At 38.2% G+C, this 12,360-nt stretch overlaps 1 protein-coding gene across 3 annotated transcripts in view; it reads left to right on the top strand.

Annotated features, from left to right (window-relative positions):
• Nucleotides 1-12,360, top strand: part of BBS9 (Bardet-Biedl syndrome 9) — a 476,883-nt gene that overhangs the window by 370,401 nt on the left and 94,122 nt on the right. For all 3 annotated transcript variants that reach the window (XM_061414167.1, XM_061414166.1, XM_061414165.1), the window contains one exon: nt 2,213-2,395. In XM_061414167.1, coding sequence (XP_061270151.1) covers nt 2,213-2,395 — 183 coding nt within the window. The remainder of the gene's footprint in view (nt 1-2,212; nt 2,396-12,360) is intronic.

The following is a 12,360-nucleotide window of genomic DNA, read 5'->3' as shown; positions in this document are numbered from 1 at the left end:
ACATCTGCCGAGCTTCAGGGGCCTCATCCATAAAATGGAGATCTTGCCAACTAAGTCTCAGTGGAGACGTGAGGATTGAAGGCACTGATACCTGTGTGGCACAGAGCAGGTTGCTTGGCATACAGCTCATGTTAAATTAATTGGAGGGATTGTTGTTAATGTAATAATCATAACATTAGTGGCATTCTCCTCCTTAATAGTCTACTGGGCCTTCCCTATGTTGTCAATGTTTGCCTCCTTGACCTGTTTTAATTTCCTTTCTCCATTATAAACTCTTTGAAGATGGAGTTCTATATGTTGCCATTGAATTCCCTGCAGCACTTCCTGCAGATTCTTGCATATGCCTGGCACTCAGGAGGTGTTTATCACCTTGATCTTTGTGTGATTTGGACTTATTGACAGAAAGCATCTGTATCCTAATATTGATATGATGGTGCCCACAATGAAGCTTCATTAGTGCCATTCACAAGAAGAAAAAGAAATTAGACTCTGACAGAAGTTCATTGTAATCCTGGTGAAGGTGGGGGAAGCAGATGACTCCAGGTGTTTTGGTTTAAGGAAAGTGGCCTCTGCATCTCTTTGCAGGGACTTCTTGAAGTAATGGGGAAGGGATGAGTTCCAAGCCTCGTTTGAATTAAAGAGGCCCCAGGGATATTAACTCTAGCCCACAGTAATCTGTCCCTTAGCTAGCTTTTTTCACACTTACTTTCTGTTCTGCACAATTAGGACGTTATTGCTGGAATGCTTTCCACTAATTGGTTGTGTATGTATGTTTTCTGTCCAACAAATTATAAGATCCTCATGGGTTATAGAATATCATGTACTTTCAAAAGGCAATGAAAAGTAGCACAGTAGTAGGCACCCAGTAAGCAGTGTGCTTTATTGTTAGTGCTGACCTTGGTCCAAACTCCCAGGGCTCTCTAGAGAGCTGAATGTGATGTGTGACTGCCTTTCCTAACTCCTGCAAGCCCTCAACCAAGTAGCAAAGAATCCTGGTTTGTCTGGCTTTGTCAAGCAAGGGCCTTCGGGGTGCTTTGTCTTTCTCTAACCTACATCTCTTTTCCAGTGCCTCACAGATGCTCTAAGGACTGTCCCCCTCTAGCCTTTCTCCTACATGGAATTTGGGAGACCACACAGCTGCAGACTGTGTTTGTCTGAATGATGATTTTTTTTTTTTTTAAATGGGCCCTTTGGGCCAGTGTCAGTAAGCCATGAAATATCACCAAATGGGTCATCTACATTAGACTTCGGAAACTCATCTGAGCTCTAGTCCCTTGAGCTGATGGGGACTTGTAGAAAGGAGCTTACAATTACCTTGGCTTTTGCTATTCCTGTTATGGGGGCTGTCAGACAACTTGAGCCTCTGGGCCAGTCGGTTCATTTCTTTTAATGAGCACAAAATTCACCAAGACATTAAAATAAAATAAAACACCAATGGGCAGTCTTCAGTGTTCTATCCAATTGTTACTTTAGTTCTTTTTTCCACAGGATTATTCAAGAGGATGAAGAAAAAAAAGCCAATTCTATCCACTCCTGCCAATTTTATCCTAAGTAGATTTGGCATTGTAAAGCTAACACACCCCGAACACTTTTTTTTTTTCTTTCAGGTCCCTGTGGGCTGGTACCTGACATTTGTGTTAAAAATGACATTGCTTGACTGGTCAAATGTTTGAAAATTGTCTACTTTTTAAATATAATCAAGAAATATTGGCTATTCTAACACCATGTAACATATAAAAAGTAATAGAGGAAGACAGTTACTTTCTGAAAAGGGTAAAATGAAGTTATTATTTTAAATCCCAAGGTAAATGCAGCTACTCTGATAAGAATTTTTTAAATTGATCAGTCTCAGTCACTAGTAATAAACACAGTAATAACTGTATTAGAGGCTTCTTATATTATCATGTACTATTATCATACACTGTAGAAAGTGAATTGATGTTGAGGTAGACACTGAACAATGTCCCCATTAAGATGATTTCATGGATATTTTCATCTCTTGGCCATATGGATTTGGAATTACTTTGGGTACTTTTTTTAAAGAAGGAAGCGAAAGATGAATGATAACTTTTATTACTCAACATACCTTGTGTTTGTGGAAGACAAAGTTCATCAAGTTGTTTTAAAGAAAAATAAGAGTGTGCCAAAGGTAATTTGTTGAGGGCTCAAGAATTGTGAAATTATCCCTAACTGAAGTTTGTAATTTCTGCAGGTAATCGCTCTAGCAGATGCAGTAGAGGAAAACCAAGACAATCTGTTCCAGTCATTCACCAGGCTGAAAAGTGCCACCCATTTGGTGATTCTGCTGATCGGGCTGTGGCAGAAGCTCAGCGCAGACCAGATTGCTATTCTGGAAGCGGCATTTCTGCCACTGCAGCAGGAGGCTCAGGAACTGGTAAGGACCCACAGGCCTGCAGTGGTAACAGCCAGCACTCTTGGAAAGATTGTGGTTTTAGAAAGAGATCACATGCCTATCGTGTTTTTTAAGGTATCAAAGGAAAGCTTGGTTTTGTGTTGTTTTCTTTTTATCCAAATCCTGTTTTCCTTTTCCTCAAACCATAATAAAAATGTCAAATAAAGGCCTTTTTTTTTTCTAGAGCTGTTTAAAAAATAGGTATATGGTCCATTTTTATGTGGTATCCAGTCTATTTTTTTTTTTTTTTAATGTTCTTCAGTCACTTAGGAGCCAGGGAAATAGTCATTTGACCGCCAGAGTGATGGCAGTAAACCTTCAGATTAGCTAATCCTTTCCTTTTCCGCCAGAGAAAACAGCTCAGCCATTTTAATTTGCTCAATGTTCTTAAATGTGAGTGTCACTTTAAGGGTTAGAGAGAACTGAGATAGCCTTGCTGAATGACAGGGATACTTTGTTACATTTATAAAGTTCTTTTCTTAAATACCTAGTTCTTTATATGTAATTTATAAATTCTCTTATTCTTGAGCCTGTGAATAGGGAGTTTAAAACAAAAAGGGGAAAAATTGGTATATGTATTTGGAGTTTTTGGTGAAGGATAATATAAATAGAATATCTTAGTTGCCTTGAACCATTGAGGTACATGACCGCCAGATGCCATTATTTCATGCTTTTATTTACAATGAAATAACATACTTCTTGGAAATTAGAGACCCATGAACTTATTTTTTTGTATTTTGAAATGGAGGAAACCGTTTCAAGAAAAAAGTCATTTCATATCCATTTTTAAACTCATGTGAAAACATGGTACTAAAGATAATAGTACTAACACTAAAATTTTGCTCCCACATTTTCTTTTAAGTATTTTACAAGGATTATCTCATTTAATCTTAAACATGGACCTACAATATAGTTAAGGTATTGTTTTCATTGCCCTTTTACATACAGGAAAATTTAGGCTTTCTAAATTTTTAGAAAATTTAGGCTTTCTGATGCTAGAGGATAGTAGAGTTTGTATCGAAGTCTCTGTGCTTCCAAAGACATGTTTTTAACTTATGTACTGTATTGTAGCAAAGTCATGAACATGATTTTGAAAATCTCAAGCTTTGTCAGTTGAGTCTGATTTTCTCCAGTTGGGTCAAAGGATTGTCAGTGTGAAAAAAAAAAATCAAGTTACATTTTATATTCTAAACAAAGTAGTAAAAATAAATTAGAAAAAAATTAGCATTCCCATTTTTTTAGGTTGATAAAATTACATCTAATATACGCCTTTGAGGAGCTAGAAATAGACACTGTAATAATAGAAAGTTAAAAATAGAATGGTTAGCATTATATTAATAAAATAATAGCTATCACTTTTAAAATATTTATTTATTAATTTTTGGCTGTGCTGGTCTCTGTTGCTGCATGGCCCTTTCTCCAGTTGTGGGGAGCAGGGGCTACTCTCTAGTTGCAGCGTGCAGGCTTCTCATTGTGGTGGCTTCTCTTGTTGTGAAGCACAGGCTCTACAGCCTATAGGAATCAGTAGTTGCACAGTGTGGGCTCATGTTGTGGTTCCTAGAACATAGGCTCAGTAGTTGGAGCGTACAGGCTTAGTTGTTCCTCGGCATATGGGATCTTCTTGGACCAGGGATTAAATCTGTATTTCCTACATTGGCAGGTGGATTCTTTACCACTTAGCCACCAGAAAAGCCCTCACTATCACTTACAAACTCAGATATAGTCGTCAAAAAGACTTGAGTGACTTCAGATCCTGGTTCTACCACTTAACAGCACAGTCCTTCTGGTCAAGTTTCTTAACTGATCTAAATCTCTGCTTCTATAGCTTTAAGATGGAAACAGCTATGTTACCTGACCCAGTAAGTTGTGATAAGAATTAAATGAGATAGTTGGATAGAGTGCTCATTTTCATTGGAAGTGGTTTGTCTACTTTAAGTATATTATTTATAGTCCTCACTAAAGCCAGGCAAGGTAGATATTACTACCCTTTCATGGTAATTTGTCTCCTCAACTACACTTGAGGGAAGGAATTTTATCTTACTTATTTTTTCTGTTCTTAGTGCCTGGCACAATGCTGGACCATAGTGCAGTCGATATTTGTTAGGTGAATGAATGGAGATGAGGGTGGAACTAACAAGAGTGACTTGGCAGAACAGATGCAGTAGATTGAATCTGAAGCAGGGCAGGGCCAGCTGCATAATGTACAGGGCTAAGTGTAAAATGAAAATGCAGATCCATTGTTCAAGAAAGTAGGGGAAAAAGCTAAAGTGCTGTTTAAACGGGTACTAAAAACATGGTTTTTTTTTTTTTAGTTTCTGTATTCTCTCTCTCCTCATGGTATTTTTTGCTTGTTAATTACTTATGTTGTCCTAAACAAAGAAAAATTTAAAGAATCACCATAATTATACAATTTGTATTTTGTGGCTTTTGCATGCATGTGTATTTCACTTTTATAGAACCACAGAATCACTGCACAAAACTTAAGCTTCTTTATTTCCCTTCTTAACCTATGCACATCTTCCAAGGTTCCCTACCTTCAGCTTCCTGTTGAATAAGGCAGGACTGAAGGAAAAGGAGCTCTTTGTCACTCTACTGCCCTTTCCTTCTGTGTTATCAGTTTCAGTGTAAGTGATTCAATAATATAGGGAAGTAACAGGAGTCTAGTGGGTTTCCTTAGTCCTTCCTGTTTCTTTGCATCTATTGCCTCTTTTTTCATTCCATGCAAGTTCTGGTTCAAATGAAAAGCCTCTCAGGGCCGTCAGTTCCTTCATTTAATCAGCCTAGATGGAACAGGCCTTCCTCCTGCTTAGCTCGAGTCTCCGTGAACTCCCACTCATGCTGGGGCCATGGGGATTTTGAGCTACAGGGCTGCATGTGAAGTGAGCAAAGGAGGAAGGAGGCATGCATATTACACACATCCTCCCTTCCACACGCACTTCATTGTCGCATCAGACTTCACTTACAAAACACAAATTCAAAGATAAAACTATTAAGAATTTCAAGATGGTGGCAACAAAACATTAAACTGAATGTGAGGCCCTATGCAATTATACAGCTTGCATGTTCCTGAAGCTGGCTCTTAGGCCAGGAAGAATTCCTGAGAAATAAACATTCTCAAATGTAGGACTTGAGTCTTGAGAGAGACTGTAGTATTTCTGACTCTAGAGATTTTAAAACACAGCATTTATTTGGAGTATGTAAGTATGCTCATAGGCAGGTGAATGGACTTCTCAAAGCCACTTTCTACCCTGTCTCTTATTTTCTACTGTCATACCTCCCAAAACATTACTTCACCTTTCTTCTGAATTTGGTGAGATTAGGTGTGTATACTTGTTATGTCTGTTGAAGTCATTAATGAGACAAGACGTTTGATAAAAACATAACTTGGAGAAGAATAAATGAAAAAAGACACTTTAGTACTGCTTGTTATGTTCTTCATCTTTAATTAGGTTGTGGTATTCACTTTGGACTTATACTGTTGAGACAGCTTACATATCATGAGAAAAAAGGAATCCTTTTTCATTCTTTAAGATGTACGCATGCCGTATGTGGTTTTGACATGCTAGTTCACAATCCCCCATGTTATGCCTTTAGACCTCACAAATAAATGTTATGTGATGGGTATCCCGCTGAGATGTGAAAATGAAATATGCAAACCTGAAATAACTTGGAAGGAGGGTGAGGTGGGGAAGAAAGGAGTCTCTGACCAGAATGTTGAAAATATATCCCATATTGAAGTTATTATGATACCACAAAAATCTGAATGCAATTTAGACGGTTTGGTTGAGGTTGGAGGGCAGGGTACATGTATGAGGGGGAGAACTTTAGACATGTGGGCAGCATTTTCAGAAGAGCCTCTCAGTTCAAGGTCAGATGTCCCCACAGTATGTGACAGGTAGGAGAAAGTGCTCAGAAGATGTTTTATTTACAGTTCAGATAGCACTGCATATTGGTTTGTTGTATTGTCATTTAGATGGCATGTGTCACAAGGCAGGCTATATTCCATAGTCAACTCTGGAATATTTTCATCTTAATAGCCTCAGATTCACAAAGCAAAAATATTTAGAATCATTCCTTCTAATGAAAAATAATGTTCTTTGCACTATATTATCAGTATTAAAAAATGCCATCCCTTTTGGAAAAGAATTAATCTTTGTTTTCTCTGATCTGTCTCTTTTTGAATACTTTTCCATTTTTTCCACTTCTCAATACTTTTGGGGGGGCAAATAAATGCTGGTGTTGCAGACTATTATACATGATTTTTTAAGGTGCTGAAAGTTATATATGCCAAATGTGTTTTTGTAGGGATACTCCCTCTTAAAAAAAAAAAAAAAAAACCAAAACAGTAAATGTTCTATTTGGTATCTCCAAAAAGAGCTCTTAAACTCAGTTCCATCTGTGAATTGGATAACATGGTATTATCCCTTCTGCCATCCTGTGATGGTGGAGAAGTTTTGCCTAAAATAATGTTCTATCAGAGTACCTATTAGGGAAATTCTAACATGATTTATTTTCTTACTTTTCTGAAGATATTTCAGAATATTTGAATTCTCAAATTAAATTTAAATCATCTACTGACCCTCTATCTACTTGAAACTCTATGGAAAATACAATCTCTATTTAGGTCAATGTGTTATTGCTTTGAGTCTAAGAGAGTGTTTAATTGTGATATAATACACATTTCCCTCCCATGATGCTGCTTAAAAGCCAAAAGCTGAAAAACTGCACATACCTCAGGATTAAACCAATCTTATATCCAGTCCACTTATTATCCATTTATTCATTCAATGAATAGTTACTGAGACCTGCTGTGTTTCAGGTGCTGTCCTAGGCCTGAGCTTGCCTCAAGAAACCAAATAGACTTAGTACCCATCCTTTGTGGATTTACTTCAGCATTACAAGGAAGCATATTCTAGCCCTGTGCAGCCATCGGCTATCTAACATGATAGCCACCTATCATATGTAGCTATTTAAATTGAAATTTAATTTCCCCTAAAGTCAGGAACAAGACAAGGGTGCCCACTTTCACCATTACTATTCAACATAGTTTTGGAAGTTTTGGCCACAGCAATCAGAGCAGAAAAAGAAATAAAAGGAATCCAAATTGGAAAAGAAGAAGTAAAACTCTTACTGTTTGCAGATGACATGATCCTCTACATAGAAAACCCTAAAGACTCCACCAGAAAATTACTAGAACTAATCAATGAATATAGAAAAGTTGCAGGATATTAAATCAACACACAGAAATCCTTTGCATTCCTATACACTAATAATGAGAAAATAGAGAAATTAAGGAAACAATTCCATTCACCATTGCAACGAAAAGAATAAAATACTTAGGAATATATCTACCTAAAGAAACTAAAGACCTATATATAGAAAACTATAAAACACTGGTGAAAGAAATCAAAGAGGACACTAATAGATGGAGAAATATACCATGTTCATGGGTTGGAAGAATCAATATAGTGAAAATGAGTATACTACCCAAAGCAATTTATAGATTCAATACAATCCCTATCAAGCTACCAACGGTATTCTTCACAGAGCTAGAACAAATAATTTCACAATTTGTATGGAAATACAAAAAACCTTGAATAACCAAAGCAATCTTGAGAAAGAAGAATGGAACTGGAGGAATCAACCTGCCTGACTTCAGGCTCTACTACAAAGCTACAGTCATCAAGACAGTATGGTACTGGCACAAAGACAGAAATATAGATCAATGGAACAAAATAGAAAGCCCAGAGATAAATCCACACCTTATCTTTGGACACCTTATCTTTGACAAAGGAGGCAAGAACATACAATGGATTAAAGACAATCTCTTTAACAAGTGGTGCTGGGAAAACTGGCCAACCACTTGTAAAAGAATGAAACTAGAACACTTTCTAACACCATACACAAAAATAAACTCAAAATGGATTAAAGATCCAAACGTAAGACCAGAAACTATAAAACTCCTAGAGGAGAACATAGGCAAAACACTCTCAGACATACATCACAGCAGGATCCTTTATGACCCACCTCCCAGAATATTGGAAATAAAAGCAAAAATAAACAAATGGGACCTAATTAAAAGCTTCTGCACAACAAAGGAAACTATAAGCAAGGTGAAAAGACAGCCTTCAGAATGGGAGAAAATAATAGCAAATGAAGCAACCGACAAACAACTAATCTCAAAAATATACAAGCAACTCCTGCAGCTCAATTCCAGAAAAATAAATGACCCAATCAAAAAACGGGCCAAAGAACTAAATAGACATTTCTCCAAAGAAGACATACAGATGGCTAACAAACACATGAAAAGATACTCAACATCACTCATTATCAGAGAAATGCAAATCAAACCACTATGAGGTACCATTTCACGCCAGTCAGAATGGCTGCGATCCAAAAGTCTACAAGCAATAAATGCTGGAGAGGGTGTGAAGAAAAGAGAAACCTCTTACACTGTTGGTGGGAATGCAAACTAGTATAGCCACTATGGAGAACAGTGTGGAGATTCCTTAAAAAACTGGAAATAGAACTGCCATATAACCCAGCAATCCCACTGCTGGGCATACACACTGAGGAAACCAGAATTGAAAGAGACACGTGTACCCCAGTGTTAATCACAGCACTGTTTATAGTAGCCAGGACATGGAAGCAACCTAGATGTCCATCAGCAGACAAATGGATAAGAAAGCTGTGGTACATATATACAATGGAGTATTACTCAGCCATTAAAAAGAATACATTTGAATCAGTCCTAATGAGGTGGATGAAACTGGAGCCTATTATACAGAGTGAAGTAAGCCAGAAGGAAGAACACCAATACAGTATACTAACGCATATATATGGAATTTAGAAAGATGGTGACAATAACCCTGTATACGAGACAGCAAAAGAGACACTGATGTATAGAACAGTCTTTTGGACTCTGTGGGAGAGGGAGAGGATGGGATGATTTGGGAGAATGGCATTGAAACATGTATAATATCATGTATGAAACGAGTCACCAGTCCAGGTTCGATGCACGATACTGGATGCTTGGGGCTGGTGCACTGGGACAACCCAGAGGGATTGTACGGGGAGGGAGGAGGGAGGAGGGTTCAGAATGGGGAACACGTGTATACCTTTGGCAGATTCATGTTGATATATGGCAAAACCAATACAATATGGTAAAGTTAAAAAATTTAAAAAAATAAGTTGAAACTTAAGTAAATTATAATGAAATAAAATTAAAACTTCAGTTTCTCGGTCACACTAGCTGTATTTCAGTTGCTCAATAGCCACATGTGGTGAGTGGCTATCGCACTGGAGAGTGTAGATATAGAACATCTCCATCATGGCAGAGGTTTCTGTTGCTTGGCACTATCAGTCATTAAGAGAGAAATTAAGAGAGAAAGGGTCGGTTGAGTTAAGAACTTCAGCACATTTTAAAAAATTGGTGAAAGCAGGGTAGACCACTGACATATAGTTATGCCATGGTGTTTGCATTAGCAGCCCTTATTTCTGGTGTTATGGGATCAGCCTGATCATATGCACAATAACCAGATATTCTCCTGCTGCTGCTAAGGTGCTTCAGTCGTGTCCGACTCTGTGCGACCCCATAGACCACAGCTCACCAGGCTCCCCCATCCCTGGGATTCTCCAGGCAAGAACACTGGAGTGGGTTGCCATTTCCTTCTCCAGTGCATGAAAGTGAAAAGTGAAAGTGAAGTCGCTCAGTTGTGTTCAACTCCTAGCGACCCCATGGACTGCAGCCTACTAGGCTCCTCCGCCCATGGGATTTTCCAGGCAAGAGTACTGGAGTGGGGTGCCATTACCTTCTCCAGATATTCTCCTAGGAACAAGAAACTCATCTGAGGAGATGTGTGCATTTGCACAATGAAGAGGCAAGCATCTGCTACAAGGGCTGCTACACCCCCTTCATATGGCCTTGGTGGATGTTATAATCATCATGAACCCTTTCCTGTTGAGTTGACACCTGGATTCAGAATTTTTTAAACATAGCATTCTAGGTAATGATCTTTCCCAATGGTGCAGCCAGCAGAAAATCTGCCTGTAATGCAGGAGACACAGGTTCGATCCCTGAGTCTGGAAGATCCTGTGGAGGAGAACACGGCAATTCATTCCAGTATTCTTGCCTGAAAAACCCTATAGACAGAGGAACCTGGCAGGCTACAGTCCTAAGGGTTGCAAAGTGTCAGACACGACTGAGTAACTGAATATACACACAGGTAGTTACTATCACTTGGAGTTGGTATGTGGATGAATCCTTTTTGCCCTTCCTAATCTCTGTATAAATCTGCTTCTCATTTTCCTAGTAAACAGCTTAGATGACTAAGATTTTGTAAGATGAAGCCCAGCAGATGGCAGGAAAACAAGGAGCAGCACATTTCCAGATGGCTGTCTCATACTTCTACTCTAAATGTTCCTGTGTTCCACCTGATTCCAGAAGAAGCTCTAATGAAAAGAGCAACAGAGCACTGGTTTGGGGACCTGATTGTGTACACTCCTAAAAGTGGAGGAAATATTGGCATGTTGCATAGCATCTTTCCTGACTTTTTCTTTTCTTTCCAAGTGCTTTTAATATTTGTAGTAGATGTTATCTACTATTTGAAAAAGAAAAGCTTTATTGTGTTCTTTAGGGCTTAATAGTTACCTTCCCTAGTACTGATGTTTGAAATCCCCTGGGAAAAGTTAAGATGGAAATTTACATCAGTCAAGGAAGGAGATTTGGACCTTCAGCCTTACTTTTTGATTGATTATTCCTGGTACAAACTGATATGGAAAGAGAAACTTATTTTTAACATTTTCAACATGGTTCGTGTGAGAAAACAGATGTTTATAATAGGAAATCCTATTGTGCAGAGGGACTTATCAAGACTTACTTACAAGGCCTGAAGACTTCTACGTCACAGGTCAGATTTGATGTAAGGGCCATTGTGCCTCCTGTCTGGATTGAGTGATGACTGTGATGGCTAATCATTACTATTATTAATGACCCCTTCTTAAAAGGCAAACAAAAGGAGGAAGTCTGGTGTCAGTATCAAGCCGGCCTTTATGACTGCTCAAGTATCATCACAAGTGTAACTGTCTATGGGAACATAGTGCAGAAAGTAAATATTTTGCTAATTCCCATGATCTTAGCCAGCAAGATAAACATGAAAGAATTAGTTTTGTGTTCATAATGGCTGCATACTCTGCCTTGTTACTAGTTAGATGCAACTGATGTTATGTAATGGAATATTTGACATCCCTAGAGTTGAATATAATGTATCTTAGAGCTTTTCTGATGACCTGCTTGCTGTTTTAAAAATTGAAATAGTTGAAATACATCAGATTAGGAGCCAAGGAGAATACATTTACAAATGATGATGTATAATTTTTTAATCTTTCCTTGTGTATATCAAATATGAAACAATGCTTTCATGGACACATTTAACATTATTCACGCATTTAAGAATAAGGAGACCAAGCAAGTGAACAAAAAATTATTTGAAGCTTTACTTTCACTGTATGCCACCTCAAATCCTTTGTGAAATAAGGTGTGAATTAAATATGAAAGTGAAAGTGGCTCAGTTGTGTCTGACTCTTTGCAACCCCATGGACTATATAGTCCATGGAATTCTCCAGGCCAGAATACTGGAGTGGGTAGCCTTTTCCTTCTCCAGGAGATCTTCCCAACCCAGTTCTCCTGCATTGCAGGTGGATTTTTAACCAACTGAGCCACAAGGGAAGCCCCAGAATACTGGAATGGGTAGCCTATTCCTTCTCCAGTGGATTTTCCTGACCCAGGAACTGAACCAGGGTCTTCTGCATTGCAGTCATATTCTTTACTAACTGAACTATGAGGGAAGCCCTCATTTTAAATACAATATTTAAATACTTAAGTAAAAATCCTGCTGCCACAATGAGGACAGTAATGATCATCACCATCCTCACAATGCTTACCAATT

This window comes from Bos javanicus, chromosome 4 (assembly GCF_032452875.1).
Source record: "Bos javanicus breed banteng chromosome 4, ARS-OSU_banteng_1.0, whole genome shotgun sequence".
Classification (NCBI taxonomy): domain Eukaryota; kingdom Metazoa; phylum Chordata; class Mammalia; order Artiodactyla; family Bovidae; genus Bos; species Bos javanicus.
This window is presented reverse-complemented; position numbering and strand designations above follow the sequence as displayed.